Genomic DNA, 19324 nt, shown 5'->3' with positions numbered 1-19324 from the left:
GCGGTTCAACCACGGAGCGAAGTCGGCAGACCTTTTCGTTTCTCGGTTTGTGATGTGAGGTCAAAAATCAGGTGTATAGAATTTAAAAGTCCAATTTTAATATTCAAAATTATTCTTGAAGTATCGTGCTATTCATTTCGACTAGTAATTATGTCAAGGCGTCAAAGCATTAAAATTTAGGCTCATCTATACTAAGAAACCGAATATCAAATACAAAATCTTTGCAAAGTTAAGCATTCAGATTCTGAATTTCAGTCAAAATTTGTGAGGGTTAATAATTTAATCAAGCAAAATGGGAGTTCCAGCATTTTTTAGGTGGCTTACTAAAAAGTACCCTTCAGTTATTGTACACTGCATTGAAGAAAAGGTAAACACAAAATACACGTACATATTGCATATAATATGTTCAATATTGGACATGAAGTGTGGGTGTAAATGTAGTCGGGTCGTGGCCGTCGTAAACTTTTACATTATATGTATGTGTTAATTGTTTTTACCATCTAACTGCGCTTTATTTTAACGAATTTGCAGAATGCTACAATTGATGGCACTGATGTTCCTCTGGACACATCAGCCCCTAATCCAAACGGGGTCGAATTCGATAATTTGTACCTGGATATGAACGGGATTATTCATCCATGCACTCATCCCGAAGATAAGTAAGTTCATGTGGTATAATTAAATTTGGCGAGTACAGTGCAGCATCAACAAAATCATCGTGTTTTGTGAATCTAGACCAGCGCCGAAAAATGAAGACGAGATGATGGTTGCTATTTTTGAATGCATTGATCGTCTATTTCGAATTGTTCGGCCACGAAAAGTTTTGTATATGGCGATTGATGGAGTGGTGAGTGACATTATTGCAACGAAAGTTATATTAATATATCAGTTCACAATTGCAGGTCACTAATACAGTTCACAATTAAAATTAAAAATTTATAAATATCTTATTTAGGCTCCTAGAGCGAAAATGAATCAGCAGCGATCTCGGCGTTTCCGTGCTTCAAAGGAAACGAGTGAAAAAATAAAGGAAATAGATCGGGTTCGAGAAGAATTGATTTCCAGGGGGTGCGAGGTTCCTCCAGCAAAGGAAAAAGGAGAACATTTTGACAGCAATTGCATTACTCCGGTTAGTTCACATACCATAATTCTTGTTTATAGTTTGGTTGATTAACGTGATATATTAGTGGAGTGGATATTATTTCTTAATTTTTAGCTGAATAATAAATAAATAAACAAGGTCCTAAAAAAGAGGAAATCTTAGTGAGGCAGTGCAGTTACAACTAATAAATGAAATTAGATTGCAGAGTTTTTGTATCACCGCTCTCGGTACAATTTTTTCTGGAAGCATTAATCATTTAAAATATTTATTTGGTCTGTTCGTAAGAATAATAGAATATCCAAATTAATAAGGGAAATTATAGATTAGCTTTTTAGAACTTTTTAAAACAAATCCGTATATAGTTCACAATAGTTTACCAATTATACTTTATCTCAGTAAATTTAGCCCACTTCTCGTTTTTAGCAAAAACACCTTCTTGAAGTCTCTATTTACTCAGTAAAATCAAGAATTCACGCATATATGTACGAAGCAAAGTTTATAGTTAAAATGGTACCGGGAGCGGTGATGCAAAAATTCTGCAATCTAATTTTATTTATTAGTTGTAACTGCTCACTAAGATTTCCTCTTTTTTAGGACCTTGTTTATTTAATACTTGTACTTAAGTGATTTGCATAATAAACACCACGAATTCCTCAAATTTAGCGTTAGCATAGCATTTGTTGTCAGCTAAATACTACCAAGTGTGTAAATGGAATATTGTAGCGGCTTCTTAACCGATTTTGACTCTCCTCATCTTAAAATTTACAGAAAAATCCTCTATAATCCATGGGGTTTGAAAACTTTCTTAGCTGTTCTATAAATCAACCATAAAGGAAATTGCGTTACTAAGATTACATTTTTGGCTGTAAAAATTAAAATTACAAAAGCGAGTTCGATAACCATTGCTTAATGATGATACCTGTAATTTAACTAAAATCAGTTGAAGATGAAAATCTTTGCATGAGTTATCCTGCAGTCACTTTGTTGGGGTGGGGTGAATGCATAGTTAGTGATTTTTTTGTTGCTAGGAATTTGCCTCACTAAGAAAAATCATTACGCAGTTAATTCTTAACCGATTTTGGTCATATTTGGCTTAAAAAATCCAGAGTGAGTTTATCTAACATTTTGCCATCAGAAAAGTACCCCTGATTCTCCAGTAATTAGTTAAAAATCAAAATGTGTTACCAAGGGTACATTTTCGTTAGTAAGTCAGGTAAAAATCAATCAATCGCTAAGTCCAATAGCAAATCGTTTTCGAATTGAGTCAGAATGACCGGTGCAAAATTTCATCAAAATCGGTTGAGAAATGGCTAAGTTATCGTAAAATGTCACTTTTTTTAACGTGAGTAACTGCATACTTAGTGTTTTTTCGTTGCTAAGTATTTTGCCTCACTAAGAATAAATTTGTGTACATAGGGAACGCCATTTATGGACCGACTGTCCAAATGTCTTCATTATTACATTCATGATCGTCTGAATAATGATCCTGGCTGGAGGAACGTGAAGGTGTTTTTATCTGATGCAAATGTCCCCGGTGAAGGTATGTGTACAAATAATTTTTTTTAAGTTGAAATTCATGCTGTGAATAAGTTATAAGTTATCTATAACTAATTACACTTTCAGGTGAACACAAAATAATGGATTTTATCCGGAGACAAAGAGCTCAGCCTGACCATGACCCCAATACTGCACACGTTCTGTGTGGAGCTGATGCAGATCTTATAATGTTAGGATTAGCATCTCACGAACCAAATTTCACAATTATCCGAGAAGAATTTAAGCCAAATAAGCCACGCCCTTGTGACATCTGCGGTCAAATTGGACATGAAATGAAGGATTGTCTAGGATTGGAGAAAGAAGTTTGCGGTGAACATGATGAAATAGCCGCTCCGTTTGCTTCGGAAGTTGAATTTATTTTCGTCCGCCTTAACGTTCTTCGGGAATACTTGGAAAAGGAGCTTCATATGCCAAATTTGCCATTTCCTTTTGAGTTGGAACGAGCAATTGATGATTGGGTATTCATGTGTTTCTTTGTTGGAAATGATTTCTTGCCACATCTTCCATCGCTTGAAATTCGTGAAAATGCAATTGACAGGCTCGTTGAACTGTACAAGAAAACGGTTTATAAAACTGGAGGATGGCTGTCTGGTAAGTATTATATATTTTATATGTTCGAGACATTACTCAATGAATTACTTGGGTAAGCTACTACTACTAAATTTTACTAGATAGTGGAATTCCAGACCTGTCGCGAGTTCAACTTATTCTTTCTGACCTTGGAGAAGTTGAAGATGAAATATTTAAAAATCGTCAGCAAAATGAACTCCGATTTAAAGATAGAATGAAGGCCCAGAAACGTAGGAAGCAAATGGAGCAACAGGCAAATTCAAACTGTTATTCTAGACCAGCGTATCTTCCTGGTGGTCAATTTGCGCCAATGGTATGTTTTTTTATTACTGTTTATCAATTAGTAATACAAATGATAATCTTGCATTAGTAATTATGACGATTGATTAATAATTAAGTCATTCTTCTGAAATTTAGGCAATTGGAAGCAGTCCTTCTGCTATTCATGAAGCAAAGAATGAAGCTTATAACATGCGGCGTCAAGGAATGCACACCAACGTAGACAGTGCGACCTCGAAATCGAACACTGCGGCTGCTGCTGCACTAAAGTCCATGTTGCAAGAAGTTAGTTTATATATCTACAATGATATATAATGATATACGTATTATTTAGTGATGAACTTTATTATTCATTTTTCTAGTCCCCAAAGTCTGATTCTGGCCGAGATGACAGCTTCAACTCTTCTGGGTCCAGCTTTAGCCCGAGTCCAAGTCCTAGCCCAAATTCAAGTCCTTACCATCAAGGTGTAAAAAGACCTCATGCTGATGATTCCGACGAGGAAACGAATGATGAAGTTCGACTGTGGGAAGACGGGTTTAAAGACCGTTATTACGAGTCAAAGTTTGATGTTGCAGTAGATAATTTCAAATTTCGAAACGAAGTGGCTTCACAATATGTCCGAGGACTGTGTTGGGTGTTACGTTACTATTATCAGGTATAAAAACAAACTCATAATCCTTACAACTATGAATGGTTCTAATTTAAGTACTTACTAATTTCTTATCATTATCAAAGGGTTGCGCATCATGGAAGTGGTATTTTCCGTACCACTATGCACCTTTTGCATCCGACTTTATAAATGTTGGTGACCTTTCAACAGAATTTGAAAAGGCTACGCAACCAGTAAGTTTTATAAATAATTTTAAACGCTTGTTATTGAAGACATTTTCTGTAATTTTAAAAATTTATAGTTTAAGCCTTTGGAGCAATTGATGGGCGTATTTCCAGCTGCGAGCCGATCACATGTTCCGGCTCCATGGGGCGAATTAATGTTAGATCCGGTGAGTGAAAACCAAATGGTCGAGCTTTGGCCCGATGTATTCGTCGCAATATTTATGTTTATAATTTTTTTTAGGAATCATCAATCATTGACTTTTATCCAGAGGATTTTCAGATAGATTTGAATGGGAAAAAATTTGCATGGCAAGGAGTTGCTCTACTACCATTCGTCGATGAACTGAGGCTAAAACAGGCCCTTGAATCTTGCTATGACCTGCTCACCGATGATGAAAGTAATTAATTTTAAACTGTCAATACCAATAGTGCAATATAATGTGTTAAATATTTTGAGTTAATTTTCATTAATTTAACGTACCATTCATTTTAGTAAAACGCAATGTTCGAGGTGATGATCGGTTGTACGTGTACAAAAACCATCAAGGATTTGAGTTTTTAAACGGGTTATATGAAAATGAGTTTGATCCAAAAACCGAAACCCCTCTTGACCCAAAACAATTTGACGGCGTTTCTGGAATGGTTCTGGTTTCCGAGGATAGGATTCCACAAAAAGGGTACATTTCTTATTTATTCTATGTGCAAATACATACCTTTAATATGGAGAATGCTGAATCATCAAGTGATGTTCTTAGGCAGTTGAGGTCCCCTATAAACGGTTTGCTAGACATAGATGAAAATTATGTTGTCTGGTAAGCTTGATAAATATTTCATGATATTCCATGTGAGGCACAAACAATTTTTATAGGCTATCTATTTATTGTATAAAGTGCGAGATACCGAGATCCAAAGTATGCAGAAGACTACATATTCCCAGCCAAGCGTTTGGACGGAGCCAGGTTAGGATTTTAAAATATTAAAAACAATTGGCTTTGCAATAGTTTTAATATTTGATTTACCCGTATTTTTCATTCAGGGATCCACCAAAAGTACTAAAGCCTGGTGACCTAACTCCTGATCAATCTCGGAACTGGAGACCTATGATTGGAATGACCCATTCTACACAACGAGCATCGTTGGGAATGGCGGGTCACAGAATGATGGCAAATGAAGGATATTCTCGTGACCGAAGGGGTGGAGGTCAAGGTCAATATAGCAACATGCCACCACCCAATGCTTCCGGGCCATATAGATCAGATCGATCCTTTCATCAAAATCGATATCAACCATACAACTATAATGACCGACGAGGAGGAGGAGGTGGAGGAGGCGGCCACTACAACCAACGAGGTAATAAAGACTGTTTACTATTTAGCTTATAATTTTTAAATTTCTAAGCAAGTTTTTACATTAAAGTTTTAAGTAAGTTCGCTTTGTCGATATTTTTACATTGTTGAACGATTACTCCTTTTCTTAGCAATCATGAGCACGTTGAACTGTAGGAGACAAATATTATCAGACAAATAGTTCAAAGCAATGTCAAAATATTTTCAGTTTTGACAGATTTCTTATTCTATTAAGTACCCATCCGTATCTATATAATATACCCTTTGCATTTCTGTCACAAACAACCCCAAGAAGACCCTCCTGGTGATACCCATTTGTTGTGGTCATGTCTCATGCCACACACACCTCACGAAAAGTAGTGTTATACATACAAACTATGAAACCCTATTTGACAAGTTTAAGTTGAGATTATGTAAATGTACTGTACATTGTATAGTTGCTGGCATTTTCTTAATTCTTTTGCTTTGGGTCCTATTTACATCAGAACATTATGACACTTGTCCCCAACTTAACACTTTTCATTGAACAATTAGCAAATCAAAACTTACCCATTGAATATCTTAAATGCAATACAGATTAGGACCGACCTACCACGTTGACATTGTTAAATACTAGTTGAACTTGAGAGATTTATAATTTTCTGTTTGCGTTAGGAATCAATATTTTACTTCAATTATATACTAAATAATTCTTCGCAAATAAGCATTCGATTGAGTGACAACTGTCAAAAGTTGAGATATAAACCAGGACCAGAAATGTGCTTGGTCTTCAATGAGATTAGCTGCGATTAGGTGAAAAGTCTTACGCGTGAGCTCACATATTCAAACAGAAGCACTTCAACGTCATCATGGCTCACATGGCTTCAAAAAAGCGTTACTGATCGTCTTTAAATGTACACACCAACTCTCAATAACGCTGGACAGTAAAATATCATAATCTCCTACCCAAAGCTTAAGTTAGATGTAAAATGGTCATTTGTTTTTCTAAAAGGGTTATCGAGCAAACGAGTATATGAAATTCTGTACATATGTACTAATATATGCACACGGATATAACATATAACATTCTAATTGTCTATATAACTACACTTCCTCTACATCCTCTCCATTTCCATTAAGTTTATCCACGGGTGCTGATAAAAATGCATCAATGTAAATTTCAGATGGAGGCTCATGGAACAATTTGGGAAGAGGTGGTCACATGCCTCGCGGAGGAGGAGGAGGAGGTGGTTACTCTAATTCCTATTCGAATAATCAAGGGTCGAATTACGGTCGTTACGATGGAAACTCTGGGTATGTGATTCTAAAAACATTTTATGTATGAACTGACAGTGCTAAATCATAGACAGACTAGAGTTGAAAGTATGTAATAGCATGCTTTTCTTTACTTTCTGTTTATATGTAACTAGCGTATAAGCCCGTCTCCCGCCGGGCGAGAGATGATTAGATTATCAAAATTTCACCAGTCAAATATTTTGTAGATATTTATTTTTTAAAAACAATTTGACGCGAACGGAAGTGAAAGCAATTTGCAACGCAAGTTAAAGTGGACAATTAAATGTCACCCACTTGGCTCTGTAATCTTTGCCAGCCAAGTCTGCCAGTGGCACTGCCATTGCCATTGGCAGCTTGTCTGGAACTTCTCTTGGCTCAGTCGTCTCTTCCAGCCCAGTCTGCCAGTGGCACTGCCATTGCCAATGGCCGGAAACGTGGCAGTGATCTAATCCCACACACAGGCTACCTGAAGCAGTACGATGGCAACGGCAATGGCAACGGAATCCAATAAGATAACCTCTCCAGATAACCACCAGAAGTGCCATCAATGTACAGAAACCCCACGATAACCACCTACAGGCCGCCACACCCCGATAACAACCTTCAGGCCGCCACACCCAGATAACAACCATCAGGCCGCTACACCCCGATAACCACCATCATGCAGCAAAATTCCGATAACCACCATCAGGCAACAACCCCCTGATAACCACCATCAGGCAGGAAAGCCCCGATAACCTCATATCATCAGGCAGCTTATAACTACGGTGGTTAAACCACCACCAGGCCGCAACATTCTGATAACCACCATCGACCAACAACGACCCGATAACCCCACTTGCTCACATTTATTTTTAAAATTAAAATTTTTGAATTTTCGCGCCATTTGAAGTTTAACTTTCCCTGATTTCACTTCCGTCACGGAAAATAACTTTCACTTCCGTTGCCAACAAACATTTCCAGCTTATAATATAGAGATATGTCTCATTTGCAATTAAGGACAAATCCTTTGAATAGTTCATTTTACAAGTCATTTGCAGACACGCAAAGAGTAATAAACTAGAATATATTAGTATTATTTATGAAGCCTTTAGAATTACTGCGAGATTTCGTGCTACAAAACCTTTCGTACAAGAGTTAGCAGTGGATAAAGTAGGGTCAAATCTTTCATAAGCTAAGAGCTTAGATTTTATGCAAACAAAGGGGCGCGTAAATTCTATTGTATCCACGAACGCTTCACACCAAAGAGAACTTATTTCGTTCGTTCATGATTTCACACAGAATCATTTAATGTTAGTCATTTACAATAGTGAACGAGGATTATTTTTTAATAGTCAGTAAAAAATGATGTGGAACTGTCATTAGTTTGTAATATATATTGGTGTGAAGATGTTTGTAAAACGGATATATTCATTTGGGTATTAGGTATTCTAGAGACAACGGTGGTAGAAGCTATCCGTCACAACAGGCTGGTGGCTACGGTGCACAACAAGGACGACCACCATCGTACTATAACCACAACGGAGGTTCAGCCTCAGCCAGTCAGAATAGGAGGGGGGATCGCTACGATCGTGGCAATGAACGAGGGCGGCGTTAAAAAGATACTTCTCTATGGATTGTAATACAAACTATTCTTGCGATAAAAGATACCAAAATATCACTACACTTTTCTTTTACTCACTTTTTGTGTCGTGCCAGTATTACATGAAGAATTTCACCTGTAAATGCTTGTTATGTAATGGATCGTCTGGTTTCTTAATGCTAAATGTGGTGAATCTATGCTCCAGAAAAAAAAATCATCCCGTCGTTTTCATAATTTGTATTTTCAACATCACAGTCTAATGCATAGGGGCATCTGTAAATTAAAATTTTTAACAAAAATTATCACGCCCTAAGTGCAGCAAAAATTTAAATCGTTTCTTTATAGTGTGACAAAATTTGTAATCAAATTTACGCAATTAAAAAACCCGTTAATAGTATATACAATTTGTGTGTTTGTCTCTGAATCATTTTCTCATTTGTGATTTCAGGCATTATATTTGCATAAATATAAGCATTCAAAATTATATTAAGGCTGCATATATAGTTTTCCATCTGAATAAAATCAATTCACCGCTTGGTACTCTGTATGTAGAAGTTGGGACGTTGTTAGGTTCCCGGCATCATAGCAGCAGTTTTCCATGAAGCCTGGTTCTTCCATGTCTCTTTGTATGAATTTCGGCCTAAAGTGCTCTCGAGTTGGCGTGGTGCAACTTTGCTGGAACGAATGACAAAATTAAATGAAGGAAGGGCCAACCTTTCCAGAATCAACATAAAATTTTATGCGATTACTCAAGTTCATGCTAATCTACATAGATACAGTTTTCCAACAATCTGTCATGGACTTGTGGCGAGGACATCACAGACTTCGGCTATACACTGCACACGAGAATATGCATGAGCATAGAACCAACCTGACTTGAATCTACTTCTTTATACGTAAATTAAATTAATTTGTGTTCAATCATCAACCTTGGAGTATTTGAGCGTAAATATTTTCCCATCCGCACCCTGTAAACTATGAAAACCTTGGAATTATGTGGCTGACCAAACAGATCTTATGTATTGTTAAATTTATGAAAGGATCATGCGGATAAATACCGCTTCCACCCATGGATTTATGTTATGAAAAATGTGAGTGCATGTCAAATTAAGGTTCGATAAATTTTCAAGAGGCAGAGTTTTTGTTGTTGTTGTCGGATGATGATGATGAGGCAGTTTACGATAAATTCATGATGGCAGGCAGGCCGTGTAAGCTGAAAGAGGTGGGCCAAGTGGGAAAGGGTGGTCCTCGCAAAGTGTTGAGTTTGTCTATTTTGAAATTCATCTCTGCAATTTAAATTAGCTGTGTGAAGCCACCGTTCAGCTCACTTTTGAAGGGGGCATTCCATCTCTGCATATGAATGTGCTTACTTAAAATATTTTATTCAAAACATCAAGCCGAATTTTTGTTTAGTTTGCCCCCGACTGAAAATTCATTTTAGAACATAAAGTTTTAAGCGACATGCATTAAATATATTAAATTAAATATACAGGTTTACGTTTTAAGGAAGGAAACGAATAAAGTTCATTTATAAATATGTACGATCAACGATAGATACGCAGTACAATCGAGACGAAAATATTCTGCAAAAGAGTCTTCTATAGTTCTCAAGTAGTATTTGTTACTTTCGCTGTCCCATCAATTAGATCTACAAAATTGGGCTATATTAATTTTTTCAGTGGGGTCGGACACTAAATACTTATTTATCCGTTGGTTTGAAAATATCTTAATTTACCCATCATGAATTACGCTACGTTACATATCGAATTACCAGCCACCTTAGAAACTTGACCATTGTTTACAATTTGATAATGCTACAAGATAAGCAAGTAACGTTTCCAGCTTTTTTGCCGACGACGAGTACAAGAGGAAGGTTGTAATTCAGTGATGATAAGGAACGATCGTTGGTTGAAGCATCGGAGAGTAGGCAGCCGTGGATGATGGGAGAGAGAGAAGGGGAAAGTTTCAAGTGGATCGTCGTTCGCGTCCTTCGAACAGCTTTGCTTTCAGAAACTCTGCTATTCTGTCGAAACGGAGAGAGAGGAGGAATTGCAATTGGTGGGTTGGTTGGATGGTGTTGGTGGTGTGTAAGTTCACTCCACTCAAAACTTTATTTCTGCAGTTAGTTAGTTAGTGGGTCCGTGAACAAATAGGGAAAAGCAGGCTTTATTAAACCATCGCACCGCAAGTTCATCCCGACCAACTTGACTTGGTTTTGTCGGGTAGGCAGGCTTTCCCTTATAATAAGAGATGATGATGAAGAAGAGACGGTCATGCAAGACCAGGAGCTCGCCGAGTTGGTTAGTTTTTGGAGAGAGAAGGAAAGAGAGGGGAATTGAAGAAGAAGTTCATGCGTTAGTGGCCGATTGCCCGTCGTCGCTCGATTTATTGGCTTCGTGCTGAAGTGGTCGTTTGATCATCAAGGCATTGAAAAATCGAGAACCGAATCTGACTTTAAACGTATGACATGCATTACCTTCGTATACACACGCTATCTGCAAAATAATTAGTGGCATCTCATAAAAACTTTGATAGTATAATGGTCTTTTACATAAAATCAAGATGTTCACCATGCACCAATTTCTATCAAAGCGTTCTTATTACCCTTTTGGCTCTTCCAATTCAATAATTTCCAGGTTCAGATTTACGTTGTCATTGAGGCTGAGCGAGTTTCAATACCATTTCATGAACTATGAATGTATCGTAGTGGAGTCTTGTTCGTTTTTCCTTTCTTCTTCCCATTATCTCCCTTTTCTTTGGCTTTATTTCGTTTCATTTCCTCTTTCTTTTATCTTTGAGAAGGACCAACTTCAAGAGTTAAGACTTTGAGTTCTGCCTGAAACTTTGAGCTCATTGAGAAACTGTAACTTTTATTCTGAAAATCGAGATACAAGAAGAACGATGGGAACCGTGGTGCTACACCTACGCACAGCAGCAGCAGACCGTATAAATATATATACTTACTTGTATATAAATCCCCTCCTACTCGTGTTGAAATAAGGCATCTGAATTGTAAAACAGTTTCTAGGAGAATTCCTCCTGATTCTTGAGCAAATACGGGGATGAGTGGGATGGAGGAAGGATCACAAGTGGCTTCGTCACCGGTTTCTGAGTTCTCGGCGATTTCAATTCTTTTTACTTGGTTTCGTCTCGTGAGTTTGTTCTCCTCTTTATTCCTTGTCCTGCTGCTTTGTAGCTAAGCAAGAGCTAGCCACTTGAGTTTTTCATATCATTTGGGCCTCTGCTATTCTCATCCTTGGCAGCCGATCCCAGCACAAAAGTTTCTAGGAAGTTACGAGGAGAAAAGGATGAACTATTAGTGCATTAAAAACGAGAGGCGATGATGAGGGTATTGTGCTCAGCTAAACCGTTCAACACTTTTTTATGCATCGTATTTCATTGTGCTCACACAAAAGGATTGTGCAACACTTTCATGCTGATTATCGTTAGGTCGAAAGTGATGCGGTTAATGTGCATCACTGTACGTACCTAAATATATAATGTATAAATGCATAAGCTTCATAACACCCCTGGTATAAAAATAATTACGTAGTACAATCATTGCCAACTATTTGCCTTATGAAATTCTTTCCTAGTAATGTTGGCAATCAGCAAATTATGTTATGACGTGTCCCATCGAATAAATAATCATGGCGCACAGGGATCCTATTATTAACAATACTTAACTTGATATGCATACTTATGTGCATATGCCAATGCTATCCACTCTCTTTCATTGTTAAAATAGGTTAAGGGAATCGTTTTTACAGATCATCCAGCACAAGTTCTTCTTTCATGCGAATAAAGACAAATGTGGAGTTTGGTAATGCGAAGCACAGGTACTTGACAGGAAACCCTGCAGGCTGATTGTACGGACCACTTGAGTGACTCTGGCCGAAAACTCAAGTAGTTTCTCTTTCCAGAAAATCCAATGCGAATTTCCAGATCAAGGAATTCTCGACAGCTCCGAGTCATTGTTAAAATTTGGAATTCACTCTGGAATAAAATTTTATTTCATTTTCTGAATCCAGAATTTTATTGCATATGATGACAAAATGTAAATAGGTACGAACCCAATTTGATGTACTCTCCATCCATGCAAGAATATTTATTAATATATATTTTCCACTTGAAACTCTTCACTTCAAACTTGGTCGTGTCCAACACAATTGTTGAATGTAATTTTAATTCCTATGAATCGGACTGAGATTTGGAAGGGAGCAAGATTTTCCCAGGACATTGGGGGTGACCCAGGGCAGAAGAGAAGGTGAAACGAGGAGAGCGCATACAATTTAACCAGTCAAGCAAACACGTAAAATATTATCAGAGTTAAATCTGTATTTGGAATCAAGTACCGTACAGGAAAAGGAATACGGTACGAACAAGAATGGAATATATGTGGGTCCAGTGGAGACTTTATGCTGATCTGATTTTGATTGAGTGATTAGAATTCTGTTTTGTGCTGAGATGGAGAGCGTGTGGTACTGTGGTTTGGTGCCTTTGTTGATTATTGTCATGTAAAAAATATATTTCAGATTCTCTCACAAACGATAATGCAGAATAATGCATAATCACATTCAAATTTTAAGGTTTCTCTCTCGAGTCCTTTCACATGGCACGGACCATCAAGATTATAATGGGACAATAATACATCGACAATGAGCAACTTCTTTTCTTATGCATAACATCTAGATACAATATATTTACATTGTAAATTTTAGAATAAAGGGCAACTGTACGTCTTGGACAAGTAAGAAGTTGTACATATTAGCGATATCGTTGGGTTACTCGCTTTGGAATAAATATAAGGAAGATATTGTTTCTAAAATGTCAGTGCTTTCGATAATCATGGCATGTTGACCACTGTAAATATTTAAATTAATTACGCTTAAATATTTATGTTATTTGTAAAATGTTACTCAAGTGGTTTTCCCCCTACTATGTGCTTCAGGCTGAAGTTGCTCAATTAATACCATAACGTTTAATGCCAAGTGTCCAAATTTCAGCCATCAACTATGATATCAGGTGTTAAAAGAGAGGTTACACTAGAGACGCACCAAGGACTTGTAAGATCCTCTTAAATATTTAAAGTACTATCAACATCAACTCTGAAATCCACACGAATCCTTCAATCCAATCTCTCCAGTGCAGTGGCTACAAGTTGAAACTTCATCTTGAAACTCACAAGTAGATTTGGCATTTGAGCACCTAATAATGCGTGGAATGTATCTTTTCTCAATGAGAATCAAGAGACACTACATGCATAGTCACCACACCACTCCGCACAGTTTACTCCTTTACAATCTCACATTTGGTGCATTTTGTTCATAAATAAAACTAAATGTTTATTATCCTTCACTCAAGCGACTGCAAGCAATCCGACATGGCGCCGAGGGGGTTGAACACGATGCAAACTGGTGCAAACTGCATAAATGTTGTGAATAAAGCGGAACAACAGGAAGGAGGAGAAATCAGCGGAATGCAAATGACGATACACTGCAAAAGATGAGAAGCATGATCAATATAATCACGAATCATGATATAGTCCTTTAGTCGAAGAAGTCGTAAAAATGGACAGCACATTGAGATTTCGAGTTAGAATGTGCAGTTGAGAAATGTATATCAACAACTTTACAAGTACAAAAGTTGTACATCATTGAAAATTTCCCCAACTAATAACGATAAACTCTCTCGACCGGCTGTTACTGCTGTGTATAATTTATAAGTATATGAAATTACTTATAATTTAGGAGCATGTGTATATGTGCAGATAATTTGAAACTCTAATAAACAATTGTGTTAGGACTGGTAAATAGATTTGCGGTTGGCTAATTTTTTCAAGGGTTAAACGATATAAAACTGTAAAATCATCCTGGTTAATTTAATCATACAGCGTGTTGCATTGTTGTCGTACTTCATAATTCAGGGTGGAAACTGAACAAGTCGTCTCCAACTCAAGTTCAATCTTTTCTCAATGCTCAAGGATATCACAGACTTGACTTGACTCTCAAGTGAGTGTTGATTTTGAGATGATACCATGGAGCATTACTGTTGGTTCGCGGAGTGAAATCTAGTAAAATGGTTATCATCACTTTTAGTAGTAAAAGATAATTGCAATCCACAAGCTCAACCAACAAATGCTCGAGTAGCCTCTTCCCAAGTGCTCATCGAGGTCAGAAGAAGAGATCCTTCTGCTGACTCGATGGCTTTTCTGCGCTCTTGTTCTCCACTGCACAACCACCACCACGCGTACCACTTCTCATCCCATCATCATCTTGATCGAAATCTGTCATAAACATTCACTCACTTCATATATACGCATTAACATCATCCACGACTTTCACCGTCCCCAAGCCCCCTTTATTTATTCCTTCCTCATTGAAGAAATATTCCAAGTGTCCACACATTATCATACGTCGTCGAAAAATATTTTACGCTTTGCCCGATTACTGGTTAGCTAGATTACATAATATTGGGTTGCACTTATGCGGCCAATATAAAGTGGAGCATTGAGTATGCGACGAGCATCGTTCAGAATGCCCAGGACGACTCCGGTGCTTCCAGGTTCCAATATATCCGATCTCGAAAGACAATCATTGGATTGTGCTGTGCAAATACGGCAACATTTATGATTTTGCCGAGATGACGGGAAAATGGATGGACGAGGACGGAGACGAGGACGGGACGGCAGCGAGTGTGAAGCAGTCGGCGGAAGGAAGTCGACTTGACTATTGATCTCAAGACTTCCAGATGACTCCTTCACTCGAGTCGAGCAAGGATGGAAGAGACCCTTCGATTTAGAGGATCGATGATAATGTCGATCTTAAAAGTGGAAGAACAACTAGACGATGACTCTTAGGTTGCCCACCAAGATGACACTTATGTAGGGAAAGACCTGCTAAGAGAGAGTCTCATATCACACACAAGTAGCATTATTCACTAGAGTTGAGTGTCATCTGCAAGTAGTCAGTAAAGGATACCCGAATCAAGAACATATATTTCGTTTGATTCAACATCATTTCATTGCGCATATTATCGCTGGAGAGGAGGACGACTTGATTTTAAACTTGGTATAAATATCTAGTTTTATGAGAGGAATTTAATTTTTTTATTTCATGATGGCTTCCATTTTATCAAAGACGAAAACGATTATTTATTTATTAGCAGACTTTGAATATAGAATATTGTATGTTGAGAATATTGATGGTGAATCCATTGGTGGGCAGATTCAGTGGATTGGAATTGACATGTACCTACAACAACATTATTATTTGTTATGAATAAGGTTGGACCGAATAGGGGCGAATTCGGGCAAGTAAATAGAGATGCGTCTGTCAGTGCAAAGTTGCCCGGTTCGAAATTTGACAAAAGCACAAAGTATATTGGCAGTTGGAAGAGTTCTTCAAATTGAATACATCCAGCACTCAAGTGTTTTCTCTTCGTCTTACCTTTCCTCGCGTTTCATTCGTGAGCATGGGTGGAGGAGCCAGCCTCGTCAAACGTTGGCCTCGCATTGAGACATGTCAGCGATGGCATTCTCCGAATTATCTGCCTCGCCCGAAAATGTCGAACCCCTCTTCAAATACGGATTCGTCATTCTTTACTTTCCATCGATGACATATTGAATTTGCTCTGACAAGACCACTGAAAAAATAACACTGGAAAATTGAAGGTGGCACAAATTCAATGTGTACACATATACGTACGTATGTACCTATTTGTACATACATATATTGGAACATATTATTTACGTATATCCAAGGATCCACTAAGCGCAAGAAGGAGGAATTGCAAGAATAATAATAAAATCGACTTTATCCATACTTACGTATGTACGATGCGTACGTATTCATGGGCGACGACAGTGGAAGAAGAATTTGTTTTCAATTTTGAATACTACCTTTTGTGGGAAAAGAGCTTTATAATTTACCACTTGTGCCTCCAGTCTCATAATTCAGCAATTCAGGAGCATAGCAGGCAGCATGGTGACAATAATATCCTTTCTCAACTCAAGTACATATATTTTGAATTTTCACCAAAGAAGGCGAGAAATACAATCAATCTTTTAGACCGCATTTTAAATTCACTCGATAATGTTGAGTGGAGGACTTGACAATTTAATATTCCATCGAGTGTAAATCGCTAGCTGGTGGGTACGCCTCGTTTTGCTTGTTGCATATACCAAAAGTTGTTACTACTTGTACTGCAATTCGAGACAAGACGTCTTACTAGGAATAATAATAATAATACCACTACCGCTTTTGCTACCTTTCACAAACTTCAACCGTGAACCAGGCCTGTGAAGAGTGTGACATGTTGCTTTTTGATGGAGTGGTCCTCCACTTGTCAGCAATAGTCACGTTTGTCTGCAAATAAGGTTTTGTCGTGCATGCATCCAATTAAATTATTTTTAGTTGGACGATGAGCTTCCAGGTTTGAAAACATGCCAAAATAAAAAAAAATATTCGGCAGTTTGGCTTCTATTTGGACTGGCTTAATGCATTATTTGTTATGAACTGCAAATATGTGTCTGTACTATATAGCGTATATAACGATATAGATACATATGCACAATAATGTAAGGAACATTTTTTTGGTGGCAATATTTGATTTACTAAGGACACGTTATTTTTATGGTATCATAAAATTTGTTAGGAAGCTGATAAAAAGACACTTTTATCAACTTACCCCAAGAATTGTCCAATCTATTTTTAAGACTGCTTTTGTGATTACTGTTATCCGCTTTGGAGCCCATGACAACGCGTCTATTTATGCTCGTATATAACAAACAACACTAATCCTGGGAAGGTTTCAAGGAGGAGAGCTTTAGACCATTTATATCAGTTACCACTGCGCATTTTTGATCTGTATGCATACTCGACTTTCTCCGGTTTCACTGTCGCTGTACATGACTCCGACCTTTTACTTGCCCAGCTAAGCTCAGGGTTCACATGGAATCTAATATCTGATTCCTCTCTCAGAGAAATCCCACTCTTGAACATCAAATAAAATCTGCGTACCTAATACGACAGGAATTCTCATCTCGTTAAATAAATCGCTGGCTGCTCGCATTATTACCTTCTCTCAAAATTACTATTTAGGGAGCTCTTCGCAACGTACATGTGGCGAATTCCATCCAGGTAGAGCGGATTTTATTACTTCCGTTGGAGGGAGATGAAATGAGAGTTGGTGGCAGCATTCGATGTAAGTTAAGTGGAACGGAGGCTGCTGCTGGGGTGAGGTTCCTGGCTTTCGAATTAATTTGAGACCCTTACGAGTCTGTACGGCTGTACATGCATATAAGCCATTGGGCTACGTATATGATGGGTGGCGTAAGTACTTTGCTGAATAAACCGTGGAAATAAACGAGATGATGAGCCCACCCGAGTAAACTGGTCGGTTGGTTGGTGGGGATTCAATATTTGAGATCCACACATCTCAAACTCATGGATCACATCAAACACGATCAACTTTTGACATGGTCCAATATCAAAGTTTCAACCCCACACATACGCACACACACATTTACCTCTCTGATTCACCTTTCAGTCCATTTTGATTGCTTTGAATGATGATATCAAATTCCATGCTGATGATTATTATCGAGTGACACGATTCGTGCCCCATTTTGCATATTTACAAAATTCCTTAATACACACAGCGACAAACCTTTCATTCAAACTACATCATAATGTTCGAATTAACACTGCTACATATTTATTACGGAAGTATGTAGTGCTCAGTACAATCATATTATTTGTATCAGAGGTTCGGGTCCAGTAAATAAATACATTGTATGTGCATATTTTGTGGAGGGGATAAGTACGTGACTATACACGAGACATCATGATTAAAATTGCTTGGAATATTATTAACCACAACTCAACACTGTCCATCTTTCTTTTAATTTCTTTAAATCTAATCCGAATCCGAGGCGACATTATCTTCAATCAGCCGCTTTCCATAATTCTACCCCTGTCAACAACCTCTTTCTTGGCTTGACTTTAAAATGCTGATGGTATTACATGCTTGGGGATTACTATTTTTCAGGTTTCTTGTGCTAAAATAAATCCATCGTTTCTTGCATCTTCTTGTCACTCTGTAAGTTGCTGCTCTGGGGCTGGTCACGATGACGTGATGTGAAGGAATAAAGAAAAATTGTCAACTTTAGTTTGCCCTGCCTTGTTGATTTTTGGAGGGATGTGAAGTCGGAGAGAGTGAGTGGTGCCTGACGGGGAAACAAATTGACACCCTGCTGGGTTTCGGCTTGTTTATGGGCAACTGTTGGTTGATTTAATGAATGATTACGAAAGCCGAAATAATGGAAATACAACAGACGTGATGTTGGGAGAAAATAAATGGATGTCTTCATAATTATTTCAAAATCAACCTCATTAGCAAACCTCCCCGACTTAATAGCTGTCTAACAAATTATTACAACCACCCCAACAAATCCGAACAAGTGGATGGGGTTATTCGTGCGTGTTTTATTTTAATTTAATGAATCATCTGACTTTTTGCTGTGAAATTTCCTATATAATCCTATTTTTCTAATATTAATCAAATATGTGCATCATTTGAAGGCAGAATTTATGCAGAAAATTGCGTCATAGTTAAATATAGGTATGAAAGTGTAGTAAGCTTGTTGAACTATACTGACATGATGTACAAAGGTTGTACAAAGTAAAAAGTGGCTGTCATGTCACTGCTCATATGCACATTTATTTATGTACATACGTACGTTTTTTGACTGATGAAGTCATTTATTATGTAGAGTT

General features: G+C 37.6%; 1 protein-coding gene and 1 long non-coding RNA gene across 6 annotated transcripts; one reads left to right on the top strand and one right to left on the bottom strand.

Moving 5' to 3' along the window:
- Window position 1: 1 nt before the first annotated feature.
- On the top strand, window positions 2-8950 carry LOC110844059 (5'-3' exoribonuclease 2 homolog). 2 transcript variants are annotated; one of them, XM_035848724.1, is made up of 18 exons: window positions 2-367; window positions 532-659; window positions 736-847; window positions 956-1129; window positions 2519-2642; window positions 2726-3250; window positions 3331-3542; window positions 3647-3793; window positions 3871-4164; window positions 4245-4352; window positions 4421-4510; window positions 4585-4741; window positions 4837-5020; window positions 5099-5155; window positions 5234-5302; window positions 5380-5693; window positions 6853-6982; window positions 7426-8383. In XM_035848724.1, exons 1-18 carry the CDS (start codon window positions 293-295, stop codon window positions 7478-7480), a joined length of 2955 nt encoding a protein of 984 aa, XP_035704617.1. In that variant the 5' UTR covers window positions 2-292; the 3' UTR covers window positions 7481-8383. The 2 variants fall into 2 exon arrangements, with proteins under 2 accessions (XP_035704617.1, XP_021945864.1); XM_022090172.2 differs by lacking the exon at window positions 7426-8383 and adding an exon at window positions 8390-8950 and having other exon boundaries at window positions 8-367.
- A 957-nt stretch (window positions 8951-9907) lies between these two features.
- LOC110845144 lies at window positions 9908-13045 on the bottom strand. 4 transcript variants are annotated; one of them, XR_002547502.2, is made up of 6 exons: window positions 12620-13045; window positions 12234-12542; window positions 11511-11830; window positions 11151-11421; window positions 11023-11041; window positions 9908-10569 (listed from the first exon to the last, which is right to left on the bottom strand). It is a non-coding gene; the product is annotated as an uncharacterized LOC110845144 (long non-coding RNA). The 4 variants fall into 4 exon arrangements; XR_004834173.1 differs by having other exon boundaries at window positions 12247-12542; XR_004834174.1 differs by having other exon boundaries at window positions 12315-12542.
- Between the last annotated feature and the right edge of the window lie 6279 nt (window positions 13046-19324).

Source organism: Folsomia candida, unplaced genomic scaffold (assembly GCF_002217175.1).
Source record: "Folsomia candida strain VU population unplaced genomic scaffold, ASM221717v1 Fcan01_Sc002, whole genome shotgun sequence".
Lineage (NCBI taxonomy): Eukaryota > Metazoa > Arthropoda > Collembola > Entomobryomorpha > Isotomidae > Folsomia > Folsomia candida.
The sequence above is the reverse complement of the archived record's forward strand: the minus strand, read 5'-3'. Positions and strand labels throughout refer to the sequence as shown.

What these genes read in the sequence shown, in the direction of transcription:
- LOC110844059 (XM_022090172.2), top strand. Translation starts at nt 293, where the DNA reads ATGGGAGTTCCAGCATTTTTTAGGTGGCTTACTAAAAAGTACCCTTCA. An exon ending in TGCACTCATCCCGAAGATAA is followed by an intron (nt 660 to 735) that starts GTAAGTTCATGT and finishes TTGTGAATCTAG; the next exon opens with ACCAGCGCCGAAAAATGAAG. An exon ending in GCGAATTAATGTTAGATCCG is followed by an intron (nt 4,511 to 4,584) that starts GTGAGTGAAAAC and finishes AATTTTTTTTAG; the next exon opens with GAATCATCAATCATTGACTT.